The 23680-nt window shown below is 53.0% G+C and overlaps 1 protein-coding gene across 2 annotated transcripts; it reads left to right on the top strand.

Moving 5' to 3' along the window:
* Positions 1 to 660: 660 nt before the first annotated feature.
* On the top strand, positions 661 to 23172 carry ARAP3 (ArfGAP with RhoGAP domain, ankyrin repeat and PH domain 3). Of its 2 annotated transcripts, XM_074313690.2 has the most exons (33): positions 661 to 784; positions 2338 to 2878; positions 2995 to 3056; positions 3145 to 3256; positions 6526 to 6729; positions 6859 to 6928; positions 7182 to 7302; positions 7408 to 7592; positions 7672 to 7778; positions 8039 to 8238; positions 8336 to 8421; positions 8553 to 8735; positions 8894 to 9032; positions 9637 to 9753; positions 10184 to 10331; positions 10439 to 10541; positions 12346 to 12565; positions 13346 to 13409; positions 13644 to 13807; positions 15699 to 15911; positions 16170 to 16275; positions 17205 to 17352; positions 17645 to 17713; positions 18375 to 18449; positions 18547 to 18661; positions 20178 to 20306; positions 20386 to 20519; positions 20743 to 20825; positions 20922 to 20957; positions 21095 to 21158; positions 21259 to 21396; positions 21580 to 21618; positions 22136 to 23172. In XM_074313690.2, exons 2-33 carry the CDS (start codon positions 2355 to 2357, stop codon positions 22619 to 22621), a joined length of 4644 nt encoding a protein of 1547 aa, XP_074169791.2. In that variant the 5' UTR covers positions 661 to 784; positions 2338 to 2354; the 3' UTR covers positions 22622 to 23172. The 2 variants fall into 2 exon arrangements, with proteins under 2 accessions (XP_074169791.2, XP_074169792.2); XM_074313691.2 differs by lacking the exon at positions 21580 to 21618 and having other exon boundaries at positions 22136 to 22760.
* The last annotated feature ends 508 nt before the right edge of the window (positions 23173 to 23680 follow it).

Below are 23680 nucleotides of genomic sequence, written 5' to 3'. Positions count from 1 at the left end.
CACAAAAAATTTCAGCAGGGGGATGAGGAGAAGGGGCTCCTCCCAAGGATGAAAAGGCTGCTTGCTGGGTGCCGGCCTTATCCTCACCCTGGTTTGGGAATAGAAATGTAACCTTGCTGACCTTCATCCCTGGGAAGAAACTTAGGCCGGGCCCTTGGGGAGGGAAAAGCAGATGGGGACTCCTCTGCTGGGCCTCTGCCCCATTCCCACAGGTCAGATCGCTGGACTGCTGAAAAGTTCCTTTCCCCCTCCCTCCCTCCTTTCCAAGCTGGGGCCATCTGTGACTTCTTGATGCCACATTCCGTTCCCGCATTCACTGAGCACCAGGGTCCAGCGACCCCGCTGGGCCTAGGAGAGGTGCCCTGGGGGCTTAGGCCCCGACCCTTTTCCTCCTTCCCTCTTTGGCGAGACGGGGAGGAAAAGCAGCAGTCCTCCGCAGCGCTCTCCTTTTCTCTCTGGGTCTCCCCGTCCCCATCTCCGTTCTATCTCTGCCTCTTTGTCCTGGCCTCCAGCCCTGTTCCGGCCTCTTTCTCGGCCCCCAAGAGAGAAGAGCGGGCCAGTCCCGAGATAAGCCCTGCGGTTGGGTAAGGAGCCCAAAGCTTTTGAAGGCCGGCGCTTGCACAAGGAGTGGCCCGGGCCCCGCGCCCCGCGAGGGGAACGGGCGGGCGGGGCGGGGCTGGGCCCCGTCGGGGGAGGGCTGAGGGAGGCGGGGCCGGCGCGGCGGGACCCGGAGCCTCGGACAGCCCGCCGGGCACCGGGCAGCGGACGGCGGCCGCGCAGTGAGGTGAGGACCCCCGCGCCCCCGGGCCCCTGCTGCCCAGACTCCTCCCCATCACCTCCTCGAAGGCCTTCGTGGGAATCCCAGGGCCCCTCTGTGGCGGCGGCCCTCCCCACCGTCCCGCGGCGACCCGCCCCTCCCGACGGGCGCTGGGCCTCTGCCCCCTCCCTCCTTGCCCCCTCCCTCGTCGCAGCCCGAGCTGCCCCGCGCTGCCCGGCCCGCCCCCGGCGCTCCTGCCCGGCGCAACTCTTGGTTCCCAGTCCCATGCCCTCGGCGGTGCCTGAGTCACCGGGAAGCTGGGCTCTGAGTCAGTGCCAGGGGCGCAGCCCCGGGCCCTCGCTTGGGGATGGGGCCCAGCCACTGAGACGTAGACGGAGGCCAGGGCGGATGCTGGGGCGAGAGGGAGGACTGGTCAGGACCCCACGCGGGAGAAACCGGGAAAGGAGGAGAGACAGGAACCCAGTCAGAGGTGACCAAAGACACAGACTAAAGATCTAGTTAAAGTTAGAGACTGAAGCAAGACGAGGCTTAATGACAGAGGGCAAAAAAGGAGAGGGACAAAGATGGAATTGGACGTTAAGACGGAAATGGGGTAGAGACGGGGACAGAGCAGAGATAAAACTCAGGGGAGCCAGAATCAGAGCTAGGTCTAGGGGTCTCTGAGACTTGAGCCCAAGGTCATGGGCAGGGGAAGGAAGGCTTGGAGACAGCAAAGGTAGGGGGAGGTCATTTCACACTGCTGAGCCCGCTGCAGCGTGGGTGCCGACGTGCACACGCGGGCATGTGAACGTGCCCCAGTGGGGTGGGGAGTAAGACCCTGGAGTACCCCTGGGCTCTGGTACCTCATCCCTCTGGCCCAGTTCTCCTCCCCATCCTCACTGCCCAGGGCCAGAGCCCACATGCTGGGACTAGTTAGGGCTCTCTGGGCAGCCTGACCAAGGCAGGCAGGATGTGGGGGCGGCTAGAGGGACAGGAAGGAAGTCTGAGCAGAGACAATAGGTGGAAGGGGAGGAGGAACTGGGAATGACCAGTATTCCATTGCTGAGCCTGTACCTTAGCTCTGGAAACCAGTGGGAATGGGATTTGCACCTCCTCCTACGCCACAGCTGCTCCTGTCCCCACCTCATGCCACAGCGGGATCAGGCCATATCACGGCCCCTCCTCTGCACCATCCCACTCCACCACATCCATGCAGGGTTTTTAGCATCTTGTCCCGTCCTTAGTTGACTGTGCAGTCTGGCAGAGGCAGAGCTTTAACCCAGACCCAGGTTGGTCAGGAGCTTGGGGGCCAACACTGGCATCTACTTGCTATGATCCTGGAGCAAACCTCTTCCCCTTGCTGGGCCTCAGTTTCCTCATCTGCAAATGAAGGGATCCTCCTGTAATGAGAAAGTCCTTTCTGATGTTGTGGGATAGTTTTGCCTACAGATCACAGGCCTCTGGTTCTTTTTCTTTGGAGAAAGACTGGAGTCTGGTAATCCCTGCCCACGCCTCAGACTTTGGGACAGGGAGGGGGAATTTCAGCCTAAGCCCTCCCTTCACCCTGCCCCTCCCCCCAGCAATGGCCTGAGCCCCCATGGCTGCCCCTCAGGACCTGGACATCTCTGTGTGGCTGGCCACGGTACACCTGGAGCAGTATGCAGACACGTTCCGGAGGCATGGCCTGGCTACAGCGGGTGCAGCTCAGGGCCTGGGTCACGAGGAGCTGAGGCAGTTGGGCATCAGCGCCACTGGGCACCGGAAACGCATTCTGCGCCTGCTGCAAGCGGGAGCTGCAGAGGGCTCCCTGGATCCCCAAGCACATAGTACCATGGAGCCATCCCCCAGCCCAGTTCCCCAAGCCCAGCCCCCCAGGCCTGTGCCTAAGCCCAGGACAGTATTTGGTGGGCTCAGTGGCCCCACTGCCACCCAAAGACCTGGGTTGAGCCCAGCCCTCTTTAGACCAGAAGTGCCCAGGAGCCCGGAGTCCAGCCCCAGGTCCCCCCCTCTCCCCACCTCCTCCTCTGAGCAGCCTTCAACCTTGAATACTGTGGAGATGATGCCCAATGCCATCTACTTCGGCCTGGACCTACGAGGCGGGCCACAGACAGCTCAGGACACGTGAGTTGGGTTGGGTCCCTGGGGATCCAATACTGGGTGGGAGCAGGGAGGAGCACGGCATGAGGGCTTGTCCTTCTTCTTCTCTCCCTTAATGACCACTAGACCTTTCTCTGCAGGGCCCCAGATAGCTCCCAGACAGCTGTCCCTACCCCTGCCGTCAGGCCCACCACAGGCACAGGTAGGTGGGTTATCGTGGGCTGGGGGAAGAGAGACCTCAGACACTCCCACCTGATCGCTTCCTGTCTGCCCCATCCTCCTCCTGACAGTGCACATCATGGACCCTGGTTGCCTGTACTATGGTGTCCAGCCTGTGGGGGTCCCTGGGGCACCCAACAGAAGAGAAGGCAGAGGTGTCTGTCAGGACAGGGCTGAACACAGGTGAGTGGTCAGTAGGGTGGTGATGGCAGGAAGCAGGGAAGCTTGAGGAGCTAGCGGTGGCCATGTTTCTAGTTATTCATTAAATGTCCGTTAAATGTCCATTGTGCACCTGCCAATGGATCTATATCTGTACAGGCTCACAGACAGGATGAATATAACAGACCTAGTCCCCACCTTTGGCAGCTTGTGACTCAGTGGGGCAGAAAGGAAATAAAAAATAAGGAGAAGTGCTTTTCATTCTCTAACAAATCTTTATTGAGCATCTATTACATGTGACATATGGTTGTAGGTACTTGGGATAATCTGAAATCCCTACCCTTGTGGGGAGATAGTCAATTAACAATGGATACAATAAGTAAGTTACACCATATGTTCAGAAGTGTTAAGTGCCATGGAAAAAAATAAAGCAGAGTAAGAGGGCTGGGATGGAGTGAAGGGGAGAGTGGACTGCGGTTTTTCATTAAGAGTTACCAAGGCATTAGGAGGATGACATTTGAGCAAAATATGAAGGGGGTAAGGGTTAGCCACAATGATATCTGGGAGAAGAGTGTCCCAGGCGAGGAGAGCATCCAGAATAGAGACCTCAAGGAGGCTGTGTGCCTAGGGTGATCCAGGAGCTGTGACAAAGCTGGCTGGGGCAGAGCTGGCTGAGTGGGAAGCAGCCAGAGAGATAAAAGGGGCCAGACGGGGCAGGACCTTGTAGGGACTTTCGATTTTACTCTCAGTGAAATGGGAAGCCACTGGAAGGGTTGGACTTACATTTTAAGTATCCCTCTGGTTGCTGTGTTGGGAATGGTCTGTAGGGGGCAAAAGCAGAAGCAGAAAGACCAGTTAGGAAGTTATTGCAGTAATCTAGGTGAGACATCTCAGGCTAGGTGGTAGAGATGGTGAGAAGTGGTTTGGTTTTGGTTATGTTTTGAAGGCAAACTGGCCTAGTAAATTGGGGTGTGAGAGAAAAAAGCAGTCAAGAATGACTTCAAGGGTTTCAGTCTGAGCCTGCACTGTCCAGTGTGGTAGCCACCAGCCGTATGTGACCACTGACCACAAGAAATGTGGTGAGTCTGGAGTGAGATGTGCTGTAATAGTAAAACAACGGCCAAATCTCAAAGACTTAGTACAAAAAAAGCAATACGGTACTAGATGAATATAATAGATACAGGTATAAATTATCTTAATAATTTTCATACTGATTACATACTAAAATGTTAATGTTTTGGGTATGTTGGGTTAAATAAAATATATTATTAAAATTAATTTCCCCTGTTCTTTTTATTTTTTCTTTTCATTTATTTTATTTTTTATTTTTATTTTTTTAATGTGGCTACTAGAAAATTTAAAATTACACGTGTGGCTTTCACATAGACTTCTGTTGGACAGGACTGTTTTGAGCACCTGAAGGTTCCTGGAGTTGCCTGGTCTGAGATGGGGAGGACTGTGCATAAAGTGGGGTGGGGGTGGGGTGGGGTAGGCCAGGACTTCAGTTTTGGATATGTTGAGTTTGAAGTGTGTATTATGCACCTAAGAAGAGATGACCAACAGTCTACTGGATATGCAAGCCTGGAGTTCGGGGGGGAGGTCTGAGCTGGAGATCGAAATTTGTGAGCTGTCAGCATTTGGATGGGGGTTTGTAGCTGTGAGCGAGTTTCGACAGAGCCGAGGACCAAGCGCAGAGTCCTGGCCAAATATCAGGAGGTTTGGTAGAAGAGGAAGGATGAGCAAAAGAGACTGAAAAGAAATGGCTAGTGAAGGAGCAGGAAAAACAGGAGAATGTGGTGTCATAGGCGCCAAGTGAAGGACGTGTATTAGAGGTCAGCTGTGTCAAATGCTGCTGAGAGTCACGTAAGATGAGGACTGAGAACTGACCTCTGGAATTGGCAACATGGAGCTCACTGGGCACCTTGACAAGTGGTGGGGGTGAAAGCTTGATCAGAGTGGGCTCAAGAAAGAATGGAAGGAGTTGGAAACACATAGACAACACTTTTGAGGAGTTTTTCGTCAAAGAAGAGCAGAAAGTTGGAGTCGTCGTTGGTAGTGGAAGTGGAATCAAAAAAGGGTTTTTAATAGGATGGAATATTACGTGTGTTTATGGGTGAATGGGAATGATCTAGTAGAGAGGGAAAATTAGCTGATGTAGGGGAAAGAAAGGGGAGAAAGTCTGGAGTGACGTCCTTGTGTAGGTGAGAGAAATAAGATAAAGTACTACACAGAGGAGGGACTGGCTTTAGACAGAGGTGTTTATTATAGTAACAGGAGGAAAGCAGAGTATGTATGAAATTGGGTAGAGGAGGCACTGGGAGTCTGCGGAGGTTCTTGTCTGATTGTTTCAATTTCTCAGGGAAGTGGGAAACAAATAGGTAGAGGAATTGTTGTCAACCTTAGTTGCTCTATAACCCGGGGAACTTTTAAAACTACAGATGTATGGTCCCCACTCCCAGAAGTTCATATTTAAGTGTCTGGTACGGGGCCCATATTCCTATATTTTTAACTTTCCCAAGTGATTTTGTGCCGCTGAGATTAAGAACTACTGGGAAGTGACAGAGGATAACAGAGAACTTTCTGAGAAGATGGCATAAGCAAACACCTGAGGATGAGGAAAGGCAGCCCAGGGAAGCATGTTTGAGGCATGTGCAAAGGCTCTGAGAGAGGAGGAGAATGTGGCTGGACTGCAGTGAGCAAAGGTGAGGGTAATTCAAGAGGAGGTCAGGGCAGTAACGATGGGTCTCACTGTCCAAAGTCTTGCAGGCCATGGTAAGGAATTTGGAATTATCCTAAGTGCAAATGGGAAGTTATCGCAAAGTTTCATGCAGGGGAGTAAAATGATCTCATTTGCATTATTAAAAGAGCATCTGGTGGTGGTGGGAAAACAGATGTGGAAGGGAAGGCAAGAGTGGAAGCAGGTGACCAGTTAGGCAATTCACATCACCCTGATGGGAACTTGGTTCAGGGAGATAAAGTCAAAAACTTTTTGGAGAAAGAACCAATAAGATTTATTGATTAGATAGAAGCAACCGTGACAGGGAGCTATCCACACAGTCCTCCCCCAACTTTTCTATCGAGTAATACTGAAAGCAGAGAGGCACTGACGTTTTCCCAGTAAGAAATCCAAGTGTGCTCAGGGAAGAAGGCCCATGCTCATGTTTTGGGTTCCCAATGTTCCTATTTCCCTGTTTGAAAAGCAGACCCAGTACTTGCCAGGCATACTAGGTGCTGTGGGTGGGGATGTCCAGGGAACTGGGTCTAATGCGTGTCCCTGTCTTGGCCCCCACAAGGCTCAGCAGGCAGGATCTGGAGGCACGGGAAGACACTGGCTATGCCAGCCTTGAGCTGCCCGGGGATTCCACCCTCTCGCTGCCCACGCTGGACACAGAGGAGACCAGTGATGACCTCATTTCACCCTATGCCAGCTTCTCCTCCACAGCAGACCGCCCTACGCCCCTGCTCAGTGGCTGGCTAGACAAGCTCTCCCCTCAGGGGTGGGCCTGCTGGGAAGGGAATGGGAGGGAGGCTGGGTGGTAGTGGTAGAGGTCAGGTCCCACGTGGTCACAGACCCTAGGAGTCCCCAAGGATGCAGCCTCACTGATCTTGGCCCCTCCCTTCCCCAGAAACTACGTCTTCCAGAGGCGCTTTGTGCAGTTCAATGGGAGGAGTCTGATGTACTTTGGCAGTGACAAGGTGGGGGCCCAGGAGATGCTATGAGAGGCCTAGCAGAGGGAGAGGGAGGGCTGAGAGGCTCAGGATCGGAAGGCGGGAAGGTGGGGGGCAGTTACCACGTGACTGATGTCAGCATCTGAAGTAGCAATGTTAGCAGTGGTTCCCTATTGCTCGTGGAATGAGTGCTGATCTCACTAAAAGTTGCTGCAGGCCCCTGGGGTCAGCACACATGGTTGAGTTCCTCTCTCCGTGGGTCATTGGGCTGTCTCTCCAGGACCCCTTCCCCAAGGGTGTGATCCCTCTGACCGCCATTGAGATGACCCGCAGCAGCAAGGACAACAAATTCCAGGTCATCACCAGCCAGAGGGTGTTTGTGTTCCGCACGGAGAGTGAGGGTGAGGAACAGGGACCACTGGGTAGGGGTGAGCAGGTGGAGGATGGGAGTGGGGGTGGGTGGGTGAGCACACCGCCCACTGACCTGCTTCCCTGTCCCCCACCAGCTCAGCGGGACACGTGGTGCTCCACGCTGCAATCCTGTTTGAAGGAGCAGCGCCTTCTGGGCCACCCCCGCCCTCCCCAGCCACCCCGCCCCCTCCGCACAGGCATGCTGGAGCTGCGGGGACACAAGGCCAAGGTGTTTGCCGCCTTGAGCCCTGGAGAACTGGCGCTGTACAAGAGTGAGCAGGTGAGGAGGTCCGGCCAGGGCCCTGGGGGCCGGCCTCGCCCATCCTGGCAGCTCACTGTCCTCCCCCCCCCCCCCCCAGGCCTTCTCCCTGGGCATTGGGATCTGCTTCATTGAACTGCAAGGCTGCAGTGTCCGGGAGACCAAGAGTCGCAGCTTCGACCTGCTGACACCCCATCGCTCCTTCAGGTGGGGCCCAGACTGGCAGGAGGCAAAGCTGGGGAGATATTTGCAGGGAGGTCCAGGGGTGCAGAGGACTGGAGGGCTCCTCAGGAGGATGTCAGGGTGTGCACTGATGGGGGTCCAGGGAGCAGGGTCAAGGATGTTGGAGGGTCTGGGCTGGCCCCGATGTGGCCTTTGGTGGTTTCCGCAGGAGTGGCCAGTGGATGGGGCAGGTGGGTGGGGGGGAGGGGGTGTCCATGCCCACGGACTGGCTGTCCACCCCTCAGCTTCACAGCCGAGTCTGGGGGGGCTCGGCAGAGCTGGGCAGCTGCTCTGCAGGAAGCAGTAACCGAGACCCTGTCTGACTACGAGGTGGCTGAGAAGATTTGGTCTAATCGGGCAAACCGGTACTGTGCGGACTGTGGGGTCTCCCGCCCAGACTGGGCTGCTGTCAACCTGGGGGTGGTCATCTGCAAGCAGTGTGCAGGTGAGGGCTGGAGCCTTTCACTGAAATGGGGAGAGGGAGAGGGGCTGGGGTGGGAGGGCTCAGGGTACCCATGCCACGTGCCCTCACACCCTAACAGGTCAGCACCGGGCTCTGGGTTCTGGAATCTCCAAGGTGCAGAGTCTGAAGTTGGACACAAGTGTCTGGAGTAATGAGATAGTGCAGGTGAGAGGGAGAAAATGGAGGGCGGAAGGACAACATCCAAAAAAAGACCTTGGACACAGCTTGGTGACAGGATTGGAATGTCTGGGGAGTTGAGTTCCTGTCCCTTGCTTCTGCCCCTCGTCATCCTGCAGTTGTTCATTGTCCTGGGAAATGATCGCGCCAACCGCTTCTGGGCAGGGGCCCTACCCCCAGGTGAGGGGCTGCATCCAGATACAGCCCCAGTCCCCCGGGGAGACTTCATCTCCCGGAAGTACCGGCTGGGTCTCTTCCGGAAGCCCCACCCTCAGTATCCAGATCATAGCCAGCTTCTCCAGGTAGGAGAGATCGGTTGGAGTTGATGGGGAGGGAGAAAGCAGTCTCTGAGTTGAAATGCCTAGACTTGGGGGAGGAGACTTTTTTGGTGTCCTGAGGACTGTCCCTAGGGCTCTCAGTTTGGGTCTTGGGGCTGACAGAGGCCCTGTCCTCCCTGCAGGCACTGTGTGCAGCTGTGGCAGGACCCAGTTTGCTGAAGAACATGACCCAGCTCCTCTGTGTGGAGGCCTCTGAGGGCGAGGAGCCCTGGTCCCCCTCAGCCCTCGATGGCAGCAGCTTCCCAGGTCTCCTGTCCCCAGGTAATCCCTGCAAGTGCCCTCCTCTCTCTCCCTCCAACAATTCTCAGCCTCAGCCTATGCCGTGGTTCTTCCAGGGAGCTGCATGTACCTCACCCCGACCAAGCCCATCACAACAGACCGCCTGGGCCGTTTCCCAAACCCCCAGATCCTCCAGTGCCTATTTCCTGATGTCACGAAATGACTGGTGGCGACACTGCCTGGGGTGGATCTGAATGTTTGAGGTGTTAGTGCCAGGGTCAAGCCATAGGCCAGGTCTCATCTCCCTGGGGGCAGTCTGACCATAGAAACCGTCATCTAGAGATGCTGGTCTCCGGTGGTCAGGCCCAAGGGGTGAAGACACTTACAGGATGCCCCATGCTCAGGCCTCCACCCAGGGCTGACTGCCTGGTAGGCTGGATGGTGGGGAGAGGCGGTGGGCAAGGGCTGGGTTAGAGGCCTCATCTCACCCTCTTTTCTAATCTGACTCTTGAGGGGTTCAGCCCCACTGGACTCTACTTGGCCATGCTGCCAGTGGAGTCTATCCTGCTGTCTTCCTCAATTCAAACCCTTCCCATGCCATCCAGTTGTGCGGGCCTGACCTGACCACTTCTCCTTCCCCTTGCAGACCCGTCCCCTGGTGTGTACAACGAGGTGCTGGTGCCGGCTACTTACAGCAGCTTCCTGTACTGTGGTCCCATCAGCAACAAAGCTGGACCCCCACCCCCTCGTAGGGGCCGGGATGGTGAGGAGGGAGCCTGGGGATGGGAGGAGATGGAGAAACTGGGATGGGCACCCATGTACCACAGAGGGAAATGGAGGAGAAGGCTGGGATGGGAAAGTGGGGTCATGCCCAGGAGTGGGCTGGGTGCAAGGGGTAAGAGAGGGTCCATGCTGGGTGTCAGCATTGTGCTTTGAAGTCAGACTGTCAGGGTCAAATCCCAGCTCTGCTACTTCCTACCCATGAGACTTGGGCAAGCTACTCAAACTCTGATCCTCAGTTTGCCCATCTGCAAAACAAGTGAATATAATACCCACCTCATAGGGTTGTTGTGAAGGTTACGTGAGATCATACATAGGCCAAGAGCTTGGCATAGAATAAAGATCTGGTTAATGGGAATTCTGACAGTGAGGACAGAGGTCTTCTGCCTGCTAACCATCAGTTTCCCTCTTAGCTCCACCCCGACTGTGGTGCGTGCTGGGAGCAGCTCTGGAAATGTTTGTGTCAGAAAGCAGTCCTGAACCCCTCAGCCTCATCCAGCCCCAGGATGTTGTATGTTTGGGTGTGAGCCCTCCACCCACTGACCCAGGTGACCTTGACAGGTAACAGACCCCCATGCTCACTGAGCTCTCCTTTTCCTTTCCTGATCCTGAGCCTGAAGCCCCCTCCTTGGCCCCCATTCTCCTTCCTGACCTCACCTTCTCTCCAGGTTCCCCTTTTCCTTTGAGCTCATCCTCACTGGGGGGAGGATCCAGCATTTTGGCACAGATGGAGCTGACAGTCTGGAGGCCTGGACCAGTGCTGTGGGCAAGGTGAGCTCATGGTTTCCCTGTCCCCCTTGCCCGTATCCTGTCCTCTCTGCTGTTACAGCCACTCCCACCCCTTCCATTAACAGCTAAGGTAGACTGAGCACTTATTCTGTGCCAGGCCTTGCGGTAAGCACTGCCCACTCAATAGCTCATTTAATTTCCACAACAACCCTCAGAGGTAAGGATTATTAATATTTAACGCATAAAGAAACTGAGTCTCAGAGGTTATGAAGTCACTTGGTCAAGGTCACAGAGCTAGGTGGCAGCAGAGCATAGGACCAAAATCAGGCCTCTGTCCTCAAAGCTTATGGCCCAAGCCTTGCTGTGCCGTGCTGGGCCTCTTCCCACAGAGAGGCTGCCTCTGCCTCCCGCTTCCCTCCCCCAGTGCTCCAGGTCCAGAGGCAAAGCTGTCTTCATCTGTCCCAGCTTCTCCATTCCCAGGCAAACAAATCTCTCTCCATCCTGCCTCCTCTCGTTGGAATTAAAAGTTTAGGTCCTGGACATCCTGGAATCTGAGTCCTCCAACTCTCAGCCACGTGAGCTTTTCCATAGGGGTAGAGTGGGTGTAAAAGACCCACCTGCTAGAGACATGCGAGGCCCACACTGCCTGGCAAACAGCAAGCCCACCGTCTGTGGGGGCTGAAATGATGACAGTCACTCCCGTCCTCGAACAGCTTTTCCCTCAGCCCTGCTCCACCTTCGGCTCATCACCCTGGCACTCTCCTGACGACTTCTCAGGAAGTCATGTGCCCTGGCAGCCTGCAGTTTCTTCCTTAACCCCTTGCAGCTGTCCTCCTCTGCCATAATCTTCTGAGTTTCTACCCGGCGGATGCCAGTGACTTCCCATTGCCAAGGTCCAAGGGCTTCCTTCTGGCCTTATTAGGTCATCTCTACAGCATCTGACACTCCTCTGACCCCACTCTCCTGGTTCCCCTATAACTCCTCACACCAAGAAATTGTCTCTATGTCCTTTAAGGGCTCTGTTGTGACCTTCCCAGTTGGGCCCAAGTCTCCTCTTATTTTCTACACTTTCCAAAAACCTAGCCCATCCTTTAAGGCAGTTTTGCTACCCAACATGTGGATTGTAGACTGTTAAACGGTACTGCCCGTGGACTCTGTTATGGCTTGTGACAGGACAACGATAGAACTTGAGAGTCAGCATGTACAGTCTTTCATAGCAATTTGACAGAGTGACTTCATGTATGGAATCTAATTATAAAAATTGAGGGCTTATATTTTATATGTACTTTTTTCATTTCACTTTTCTAGTAATTCATTTGTATTGTTTTTTATGAAAGTATCGGTTAGTGACAGTTTGGAGTTTAAAAAGAAAAGAAGAGAAAAATATCCCTCTCCCTTCACCACAGGTAGTTTGAGAAGTACTGCTTTGAGGTTCACCTCGAATAGTCCTTTCTCCATGAAGCCTTTCCCTGGCCCCTTGGCATGGTGGGACTTCCCAGGGCGTCACAACTCTTCAGTTACAGCATTCCGTTATCCACTGTTTCTTAGCCCTATCTCCCAATTAAGGGCATAAGACTGTCACACGGGGGTCTTCTCTGTGTTGGCTGGAGCACATTGAATTGAATTGAATTGAATTACATTTTTTTCTGTCTTTCTCCATCCACCTCTTGTCTTCTTCTTGAGTCTTTCTTTCACTCCCTCCCCATCCCTTTTCATTCCTCTCTTTCTTCTGCTTTCTCTTCATGTCTCTCTCTGCCTTTCTCCATCCCTCTCACTCTAATTTCTCTGCCCCACCTCTTGTCTCTCTCCCCATCCTCCTCTCTCCCCATGCCCTCCTGCCTCACAGTGGTTCTCCCCGCTGAGCTGTCACCAGTTGTTGGGCCCTGGGCTGGTGCGACTGGGCCGCCTGTGGCTGCGGTCCCCCTCCTATACGGCTCTGGCCCCTGGCCTCTGGCTGTCAGGGTTCGGACTTCTGCGTGGTGACCATCTCTTCCTGTGTCCAACACCGGGCCCTGGCCCTGCAGCCCCTGAGGATATGGTGCACCTTCGGAGGCTACAGGAGATCAGTGAGCAGGGGTGGGGACAGGGATGAAGGGTGGCCATGGGGGGAAAGTTCACATCCACCTATCTGGGGGTCCCGATGGGAAACAGCAGAAACATAGTGGATTCAGGCACAAACTCTGGAGTCAAAGTGCCCAGATTTAGATACCTCCCCTCCACTCCTTCACTTCCTAGCAGTGTGATCTTAGGCAAGTTACTTAACTTCTCTGTGCTTTATATTAGGTTGGTGCAAAATTGTGGTTTAAAAAGTTAAAAATAATTGCAAAAACCGCAATTACTTTTGCACCAACCTAATATTTGCAATGGGCACAGTAACAGGGTGGTAGTGAGTTTCAAATAAGGCAATGCGTACACAACACTTCCCACCAAGTCTGGCAGAAGGCATCTTTTAAGTATTCAGTAAATGTGACGTATTATAAATGTTATTATCATTATTTGGAGTCACTTGTTGGTTTGGGACTGGGAGAGGGGGCTGGGTGCTCTCACTTTCTCCTAAAAGAGGAACAGTGTAGGGTAATGTTTTAGGGCTTTGCAGACAAGAGACCTGAGTTTAAGTTTAGCTTTGCCATTTTATAGCAAGTAATCAGTGGCACGTTACTTAACCTCTGGGAGCTTTATGTGTCACTTGTAAAACGAGGATAATAATATGTAACTCATAGGATTTAACGCAGCATTGTTGGTGAGGCTCCGAGCCTGGCACCTGCATACCTCCAATATTGCATAAATATTAGTCATGATGATGAAGACGATGATGATGATGATCTGTAGTGATTCTCTCTTCCCAGGTGTAGTCTCCGCAGCTGACACCCCAGACAAGAAGGAGCATCTGGTCCTGGTCGAGACAGGAAGGTAAGTGTTGTCTCTACCCTTGACTCTGAACCCCCTCTTTCTAGAGCACAGCCCACACCCTGCTGGTCCACCGCCTGCCTGCTTCCTCAAAGTCCCTTCCCTAGTGCGGGGACCCTGTCTGGGTTGGGTGTTGCTGCCCCCTGCTGGTGGCTCTGGGAAATCTGGTACTTGTGATCCTGGGCGTCTTAGAGGACCCTCTGTAGCTGGCTCTGACTCAGGCCTCTGGGGTCTCAGGACCCTGTATCTGCAGGGGGAGAGCCGGCTGGACTTCTCAGCATGGAACGCAGCCATTGGGGGAGCAGCGGGTGGGGGCGGCACAGGGCTGCAGGAGCAGCAGATGAGCCGGGGTGACATCCCGATCATCGTGGATGCCTGCATCAGTTTTGTCACCCAGCATGGTGAGTGGGTACTGGCTGATACTGAGTGAGTGGGGGATGGGGAACATGGGCACAGCCAGTGGGTGATATAAGTGCTTTGCCTGCGGAGACTGCAGTCTGACAGCCTCTGCTGTGTGACCCCTGGCAAGCTGCTTTGCTTTTCTGAGCCTCTGTTCCCTCATCTGTAAAATGGGGCTATTAACCATCTTCGTTTTCCAGGATAGTTGTGATCATAAGGTGATACCTGTAAAGCATTTAGCGCAGGACATGGCACGTAGAAAATGTTCCAAGGTAGCTGTTACTGGGGCGTGGGCATAGAGAGAGGGTGGCACTGAAATGTGACTGGAGTTGTAGAGCCATGAAGAACAAAGAAGGGGCAGCTACAAGGCCAGAGCCACGCTGTGCAGCCAAATCCTTGGAGGTTTAAGCACAATTATTCTGCGTGGGAGGTTTTCCAGGCCTAAAGCATCAGCTATGCAAGTGGTTCCCAGAATTCTTTGTGAGTTTTTGGCCTCTGCTTTATTCTCCAGCCCAAGTATTCTCCAGGACCAAGTAGAATCTATCTCCCCAGTGAACCTCTGTTAGAAGGCTAAACCCTTGAGAAGGAAAATTCACAGACACTAAGGAGGGCAATAAAGGGGAAAAAAGGGCACATCCATGAACCTACCAATAGTTGTGCTTGCAACATGGAAAATGGATAGTCAGCAGCTAATGACATTCTCCCTGCGTTGGCAGTAGCCTCATGCAGTGACTTCCCCCACTCACCAGACCCCTATCCTCTTCTCAGCCTCCCTTGTGTTCCTAGGAGGAATTAAGTCAGAGGCCCAGTGAAAAGGCCCTGAAGAAAGCGTGTGGGTGTTCATGCCCACTCCCCTACAGTTCCTGAGCCCCCACTCTTCATTCAACAGACATTTGTTGAGCTGCTCCCACTTGCCAGACACAGGGATATGGCAGTGAACAGGGAAGGTCCTATGAAGCAAAGAGACTAGTGGGAGCAATGGGTAATGAGTAAGAAAACAGATACAATCAGTTCTCATTATTTGAGGTAGTTACATCCTATGAAGTTACTGCAAACATTGAATTAATGAATACTGAATTGTTGCCCCAGTGGAAATACAGGGTTAAGTTCTTGAGAACCTCTGGTCACATTTTCATCAACTGATCAATACATGACCTTATTTTAATGTGTTTCTGTTTAAAGACATTTTACTTAATACATATTGTTGATTTGTTAACACTGAGCTCATGGCCAACAAGCAGTACATCTCCTGCCTGAAGGAAGCTTATCTGACATGCATTTGCTCCAGAAGGCACATCACAGCCTTCTTGCACTTAGAAACACAAGACAGCACATCAGCACCACAACCGGGGGCCATTTTGACCAGCAAAATCACCCCCCCAAAAAAGCACTAGAATGCAAAAAACATGGCTTTTAAATATTCCGTGAAAAAGATACTTGTTTACTGTATGAGACCTTGGCTGGGAACACGTCCAACAGACAACTCAAATTTTTTCTCCTGTGCGCGTGTTCACAAATGACTGAAAAAGTGCCACCAGTATTGATTTAGACATTAGAAATAAATGTTAGCAAGTAGATGAATTCACAGATATGAGATCCTCGAATGACTAGGACCTGCAATGTGATTTCAGAGAGTGCTATTTAAAATAAAAGTGATGAGGAGATAGAGAATGGTGGGGGCTCCTGTGTGTGACAGCGTGGTCAGGGCAAGACTTTCTGAGGATGAGGACTGAGCAGAGACATGAGAAGCAGACCATGGAAGCAGATTGCCTCCTCTCTGAGCCCCCAGAAGCCATGTACTATGTCGGCGGGGGGTGGAGGGGTCACAGGTGGGATGCTGGGTAGATGGTGGGTGTTTGGGCAGCAGTGAGTAGAGACACTGGCTGTTCTCAGGCCTCCGTCTGGAGGGCGTATACCGGAAAGGGGGCGCCCGTGCCCGAAGCCTGCGGCTCCTGGCTGACTTCCGGAGGGATGCCCGGTCAGTGAAGCTGCGCCCAGGGGAGCACTTTGTGGAAGACGTCACCGACACCCTCAAACGCTTCTTTCGAGAGCTCGATGACCCAGTGACTGCTGCTCGGTTGCTGCCTCGCTGGAGAGAGGCTGCCGGTACTCCCAAGATATCTAAGAACTCCTTAGGGCAAGCAAAGGGCAACCAGAACTCCACGCTCCCCACCAGAATCCCTGAGGCTCTCGTGGGACTGGGCACCCCCTTTCCCAGCACTCCCCACCCTGGAAGATCACCCAGGGACTCAGCTCAGGGCAAGATGGGAAGGGGACAGAGACACATCCATCCTGGGTTTGTTTCTCTAAAAATCCCTCCACTCTCCCTTTTCTGATCTTTTCCAACCCTCCATTCCGTCCCAGAGCTGCCCCAAAAGAATCAGCGCCTGGAGAAATACAAAGAAGTGATTGGCTGCCTGCCTCGGGTCAACCGCCGCACACTGGCCACCCTCATTGGGCATCTCTATCGGTCAGTATGGGAGATCCGCTGCAGGGCCCCTCTCTGACCCTTCAACACCTCTGCCCAACCCCCTTGCTTACAAACAGTTGTTAAGTGAAGGGGTCATAACATAAGGGTTCAGAGGTGGACTTTGAGGTTGGACAGACCTAAGCCCTAGTCTGGCTCCACCATCTAGCCTGTGATTTTGGGTGAGTTACTTGCTCTCTTTGAGCCTCAGTTTCCTCATTTGTAAAAGGAAGATGACGTAATGACTAGTATCCACCTCACGGGTTATATGAGCGTTAAATGAGATAATCCTTGTAAAAGTCTTACTACAGCACCTGGCATGGATGTAGTAAGCATTCAGAAATGGTGAGCAATCACTATGGGTTTTATCATTCCATGTCAGGGAAAGGATTAGATGTAGGAGACAAAGAAGAATGAGATGCAGATCTACCTTTACTAGTCTACTGGGGAGACAGTTCTTTAAATGATTCTCGGGTGAACCCCAGCTGTGTTGTAATGATTACATTGTATCACAGGGACCAGCCAGTTATGACCTGTGGCCCAAGTCCAGCTTGCTGCCCGTTGTTCTAAATCAACTTTTATACATAAAGTGTGAAGCCATGCCCATTCATTTGTATGTTTTCGATGGCACCCTCCATACCACCACAGCAGAGTTGAGGAGTTGTGAGAAAGACTGGATGGCCTGCAAGCCTAAAATATGTGCTATCCGTCCCTTCCATTAAAAGTTTGCTGACACTGCTGTATTTATAATCACCCATTTCTTATCTGTCTCTCCCTTAAACTGGGAACTCCTTGAGGCCAGTATTGTCTTACTCGCTGCTGTATACCAAGTGCTTAGCCCAGGGCCTGCATACAGTAGGGACTCAATAAGTGTTTGCTGAATGAATAGCAGCACAGACTGCATTCCTCGTGACCTTCACGCCTCTCTGCAGGGTGCAGAAGTGTGCGGCTCTGAACCAAATGTGCACGCGGAACCTGGCCCTGCTGTTTGCACCCAGCGTGTTCCAGACAGACGGGCGGGGGGAACACGAGGTGCGGGTGCTGCAGGAGCTCATCGACGGTTACGTTCATGTCTTTGACGTAAGCTCTCCTGACCCCTGACCTGTGGTCCCTCTTCCTGGACTCTAGGTCCTGCTCACTCCAAGCCCCCAGCCCAGCCCCTGCAGGCCCTCTGTGGGAGGGGCCAACCCCCAGAACCCTGAGCCCCTCTCACCCACTACCTCGCTCTGCACATTTTTGCCCCACTGGTCCTTAGCTCTTCTGGCCTCTAACCCTCTCATACAGGTCTTCTGGTTTCTCACACCTCCCTGCTCCCCTCCTTTCCCAGCATCCTCCCCACACGCGCACACACTCTCTTTCGGCTCTTCCACAGATCGACTCTGACCAGGTAGCTCAGATTGACTTGGAGGTCAGTCTTATCACCACCTGGAAGGATGTGCAGGTAATTTGCCCTGACCTTGGCTCCTGAGTGGGCCAGGAGGGGACATCAAGCTAGGAAGCTGACCTTCTGCTTCTGACACAGGGGAAACCCAAGGAGGGGAGTGCTTTAGGCAGAGGGGTTTGGTTTAAGATTTACTCCATTCATTCCACCATGAGGATTCTTCATTATGAAATAGTGGCAGAAGCACTTTAGTTCCATGTGTAAGAGATCCAAGGAAGAGTTAGCTAAGTTAGACAAGGTGAGAATAGTAATAAGAAGTACCATGGCAAACAGCAGAGGGTGCATTATATCCCAAGCACTATAATCTCACATAGGCATCACACAGCTCCACGAAGTAGATAGTCCCATTTTTTTCAGCTAAAGAAACTGAGACTCAGAGGGTCAGTTATTCAAGGCGATACTGTAGCGAGTGGCAGAGTTGGAACCCAGACAGTCTGACACCAAACCTGTCCTCCCAAGCACTGTGCCCAGGAAGCACCTACGCAGGCTGAGGACGTGCTCCTGCCACTCCTGGAGCTCTCCCTTTTAAGGGCCTGAGCGACGTTGGGGATGAGAGTTGGGAGACTTTTGGGGGGAAGCACTTACGAGGCAACAGGAGGAGTCCTCTGACCTTGATTCTTTGTATCCTGTGTCCTTCTGACTTCTTTACCCCTCCGCTCAGCTGTCCCAGGCTGGAGACCTCATCATGGAGGTTTACATAGAGCAACAGCTCCCAGACAACTGTGTCACCCTGAAGGTCAGTCTGGAGGGCACAGGAGGGAAGATGAGAAGATGTTGTGGGACAGGAGCCATGGCCTGATCAGCAAGGGTCCTCTGCTTTCCCCTGATCCCAGGTTTCCCCAACACTGACTGCCGAGGAGCTGACTAACCAGGTACTGGAGATGCGGGGGACAGCAGCTGGGACAGACTTGTGGGTGACGTTTGAGATTCTCGAGCATGGGGAGCTTGGTGAGTATGACCATGTGTATGCATGTGCATGTGTGGTGGGGGAGCAAAGTCACCAATGACTTCTGCATTACCCAATACACTAGACACTGTCCTCATGCATGTGAGGGGACAGTTCACACAGTTGGCCACTCCCTCTTTCTCAATACTCCCGCCTCTTGGCTTTCATGGACCTCACAAACCCTTGATTTCCCTTCCACCTCAAAGGAGGCTTCTCTTCCTCCTTTGCCCAGATTCCAAATGTTGGAGGGAGTCAGGGCTCAGTCCTGAACCCTTTTCCTTCCTCTGTTTACATTTCTTCTTAGATGAACTCATCCATTCCCATGGTTTTAAATGCCATTTATAAGCTGACCCCCAAATCTTTCTCGCTGGCCCAGACCTCGCCTCTGAGCTCCAGACTCACATATCCAACTGTCTACTTGACACCTCCACTTATACGTCTCATAAACATCTCATACTTAAAATGTCAAAGACCAAACTCAATTCCCAGCCCCCTCCCCTAACAAAAAGCCCAGGCCATTTCCTAGTTTCCCTAACTCAGTCAGTGGCACCACTATTCACCCAGTTATCAAGGCCAGCTACTTGGGAGTCCTCTGGGACTCCTCCCTTCATACCCAACACAACCAACTCGTTCTGTAGATTCTATTCAAATCTATCACTCTCTCCAGCTCCACTGTTGTCACCACCCTGATCAGAATCACCATTATCTCTCTCCTTCCCAACATGAACCACTAAAATGTACAGCCCCGGAAAAGGAAGAGTTGCTCAGTTCCCATCTCACCTCCTGACAATCCATTTTCTGCTCAGCAGCCAAATAAGCATTTCAAGCCTAAATCAGATCACACCATTCCCGTGGTTAAAACCTTCCAATGGCTTTCCATTGAACTTAAAATAAAATTCAAATTCCTTACTATGGCCCCCCAAATCCCGAGTGTCTGGCTCTTGCTTATTTCTCAGACCTCATCTCACATAATCCATCCTCTTAGCTATTCCCTTTGCTCCCGCCACACTTGGCTGCTTAGTTCCTCAAACACATCTTGCGTGCATCAGGGCCTTTGTTCTTGCATTTTGTCATGCCTGAAATCTCCTGCCCCTGATCTTAGCATGACTTGTTCTTCCTAGTCTGTCAGGGTCCCGAGTCTCATCTTCAAATGCCCCTTCTGAAGGGCCTTGCTTGATCACCCTATCTCAGTAGCTGTCCTGTTCTTCTCTCTTTCAGCTTCTTACCATTTCTTTCAAAATAAGTATTTGTCTTGCATCATTTTGTTTGCTTCCCTGTTTACTGTCTGCTCCCTCACTAGGCTGTGGGCTCTGTGAAGGCAGGCCATGCATTTCATGCTCACCACTGCATCCCGGGGCCAGCACAGCCTGGCATAGATAGAGTCAGTAATAACATAAATTGTCTGTGGCTGGAATGGTGGACTGGACAAATGAATGAGTGACTGGTAGGAGAGGAACTGGGGGCTCCAGGCTGTGGATGGATATTCTGGTTGATACCCACCCCCATCTTACTCCTTAGAGCGGCCACTACACCCCAAGGAAAGGGTCCTGGAGCAGGCCCTGCAATGGTGCCAGCTCCCAGAGCCCTGCTCAGCCTCTTTGCTCTTGAGAAAAGTCTCCCTGGCCCAGGCCAGCTGCCTCTTTACAGGTGAGCCCACTTCTGCAGCCCAGCACCCCTAGGCCTCTCCCCCAGGACCCTTCACCTAGCACTGCCCGTTTGTGCCCAGGTGTCCGGCGGGAGAGCCCGCGGGTGGGGCTGTTGCGGTGTCGAGAGGAGCCACCTCGCTTGCTGGGAAACCGCTTCCAGGAGAGGTTCTTTCTGCTGCGAGGCCGCTGTCTGCTGCTGCTCAAGGAGAAGAAGGTAGGGCCCTGGGGTGAGTGGGGAGGGACACTGGGTGGCCATGTGGAGGGGCTGTAACCGCACAGACCCTCTCACTCCACAGCCCATACTCATCAATCTCACTGCCGCCCTGGCTCTCTGACCCTGTGATCACATAACCCCAATGCTTCCATGACCTCTCGACCTCATGAACCGTGAGCCTTCTCTCACCTCTCAAACTCACTGACTCCCTCCATGTTCCCAGAGCTCTAAACCAGAACGGGAGTGGCCTTTGGATGGTGCCAAGGTCTACCTGGGAATCCGCAAGAAGTTAAAGCCTCCAACAGCGTGAGTTTTCTTCCCCAGCTAACGCTTCTAGGGTCTTGCTGCTACCACCCTCTGACCTTTCGAATCACCCCATCATTGTTCTCCTTTGCCTCCTAGGTGGGGCTTCACATTAATACTGGAGAAGATGCACCTGTGAGTACCTCCTCGCCTGGCTTCTCTCCTGTGGCCCAACCCTGCTCCTAGTCCTCCATCTCCTTGTTTTTTTCATCCTCCATCCCTTTATCTGTGACCTTTTTCCTTCTCCTAAATTCCCCTTTGATCCCTCCCAGATACCTGTCCTGCACTGATGAGGATGAGATGTGGGACTGGACCACCAGCATCCTCAAAGCCCAGGTGAGGGAAAGGAGAAAGCTGAGGGCTAGGTCTGTGGTCCCAGCTCTACCTCTCAGAACCTCCCACGCTCACCTGTGCAAACCCCTCCTTCTCCCTCCAGCACGATGACCAGCAGCCAGTGGTCTTACGACGCCGTTCCTCCTCTGACCTTGCCCGTCAGAAGTTTGGCACCATGCCTTTGCTGCCCATCCGTGGAGATGACAGCGGGGCCACTCTCCTCTCTGCCAATCAGACCCTGGTGAGGTCCCAGCTTGCCCCAACCCCCTCCGGATCCCTGCCTATGCCCTAGCCGCGCAGCCAACCTGCTGCTCAGCCCTCTGCTTTCTCTGTGCCCCCAATCCCCACCCCTATGTCTTGTTTTCTGGCCTCATTGTGTCTCTCTGTCTCTCCCTCCCCTCACCCCCACCCCACCTGTGCCCAGAGGCGACTTCACAACCGGAGGACCCTGTCCATGTTCTTTGTGAGTACTGTGCCTGCAGCAGCTGTGTGCCTGTCGGCACTCTGTTCCTCCGTGCTGACCGAGCCAGCGTGCTTTCTGTATTTGTCCTGACGCAGGCCATCAGCAGAGGCGCGTGTGTGCGCGCACGCGTGTGTAAGAGAGAAAGAGAGTGAGAGAGTACCGGGGCCAGAAAGCGTGAAGAAAATGAGAGATCGTAGGATGTGGTGACGAAAGCGGGAAGTGGTTACAGGTCTGAGCAACAGGAGGAAAGTGGTTAAGTGAATGCATTTTAGGGTCAGACAGACCTAGGTTCAAGCCCCACCTCTACCATTTACTCTCTGTAATTGTGGGCAACTTACTTAACTTCTCTGTACCTCAGTTTGCTCACTTGCAGTGCAACCCATTGTATACAGTTGTTCTGATATCATACCTGCAAAGTATTCTGCAGCGTCTGGCTGAGAGCAAGAGCTCAATAAATGATAGTGATTAATAACCCAGTAACTCTAATTCTGCCTTCTGCCAACTCATTCCCATCCAGCCTATGAAGTCATCCCAGGGGTCTTTGGAGGAGCAAGAGGAACTGGAGGAGCCTGTGTATGAGGAGCCAGTGTACGAGGAAGTGGGGGCCTTCCCCGAGCTGACCAAGGACACCTCCACCTCGTTTTTCACAACGCAGGAGCAGACAGCCAAGCCAGAGAAACCCCTCACCAGCCAGAGGTCCTATGATCAACCCCTTCTCTCCAAGGCAGGTTCTCTGGGCCGGGAGGAGAGGCCACCCGAGCCCCCTCCAGGGCCCCCTTCAAAGAACAGCTCCCAGACACATGCGTCCCTGGAGGAACAGCTGCTCCAGGAGCTCAGCAGCCTCATCCTGAGGAAGGGTGAAACCACCATAGGCTTGGGCAGCCCCTCCCAGCCCTCCAGCCCCCAACCCCCGAGCCCCAGTAGCCTTCCAACACAGACACCTGGCTTCCCCACCCCACCTCCCTGCACTTCCAGTCTACCCTCTAGCCAGCCCCTCGCATGACCAGCAGTCTGAGGGGGTAGGTAACCAAGAGACCCAAGCTCCTATCATGGCAGACACTGTTGGGAGCTTCCTCTGCCCTGTCTGGAAAGACTCTAGAATCCAGGTGGTGCTGTGGAAGGAGCACAGAACTGAGGGCTCCAGAGGCTGTGTCCTGTCCAGACAGGAGCAGGTCATGGCCCTTCTCTGGGCCTCTGCTCACTTGTCTATACCATGAAGTAACTGAAATAAGGAGAGCAGTGAACGTCAATGCTTCTCAGAGCTGTAAGCCCCACATATTTTCCCTCACCAAGGGCAACTCCTGCTTTATATGTTCATTATGTAGGTGTTCTGTGAGAGATTTGGGGTTTGAAAAGAATGGTTTTACTGCATTAAAGAAAAAAAAAGGATTTGGAAGGCAGCGATCTGAATGACCTCCAAGTCTGTCCCACCCCACTTCACCTCCTACATTTGGGGACTCATTGCAGCCCTAGAGTGGGGAGGTTGATTGGGGTTGGGGCGGCCAAGAGGAGCCAAAAAGGATGGGTTACTGTTAATAAACCTTGGAACCAAAAGGCTACCATTCTTTTATTCCTTCATTCAACAAATATGTATTGAGCATCCAGTTGGTGCCAGGTATTGGGGATATAGTATGAACAAAACAGATGGGGTCCCTGCTTTTATGGAGCTTCCACTGTCAAGGGGGAACAGAAAACAAAAAACACACACACAGATTCAGTGCTGTGAAGAAACTAAACCAAAGTGATAGCTCGTGAAGGGGCCTTTAGGCTGGTGGATGAGGAAGGCCTCCGTGAGGCGTCGACACTTAAGGGTAAGAAGCCAGACATGTGGAGTACTGGAAGAAAGAACACTCCAGAAGGAGAGGGAAAACAGCAGGCATGAAGGCTCTGCAGTGGGAAGGCATTTGGCCTGCGTGAGGAACAGTGAAGAGGCTGGCCTGGCTGGAGCACAGTGAGTGGGGAGCAGGCCGAAGGGGAAACATACACAAGGGTTCAATTATGCACAGCCTTGTAAACCATGCTAGGGCATTTAGATTTTATTCTGAAGCCAAGAGAGTGATGA

The sequence above is a fragment of the Rhinolophus sinicus genome, chromosome 5 (genome assembly GCF_057876585.1).
Source record: "Rhinolophus sinicus isolate RSI-liver-muscle chromosome 5, RSI-T2T, whole genome shotgun sequence".
NCBI classification, from domain to species: domain Eukaryota; kingdom Metazoa; phylum Chordata; class Mammalia; order Chiroptera; family Rhinolophidae; genus Rhinolophus; species Rhinolophus sinicus.
Note: the sequence above shows the minus strand (reverse complement) of the source record. Positions and strands in the feature narration are given on the sequence as shown.

What these genes read in the sequence shown, in the direction of transcription:
- ARAP3 (XM_074313690.2), top strand. Translation starts at nt 2,355, where the DNA reads ATGGCTGCCCCTCAGGACCTGGACATCTCTGTGTGGCTGGCCACGGTA. An exon ending in CAGGACAGGGCTGAACACAG is followed by an intron (nt 3,257 to 6,525) that starts GTGAGTGGTCAG and finishes GGCCCCCACAAG; the next exon opens with GCTCAGCAGGCAGGATCTGG. An exon ending in GTTACGTTCATGTCTTTGAC is followed by an intron (nt 17,353 to 17,644) that starts GTAAGCTCTCCT and finishes GCTCTTCCACAG; the next exon opens with ATCGACTCTGACCAGGTAGC.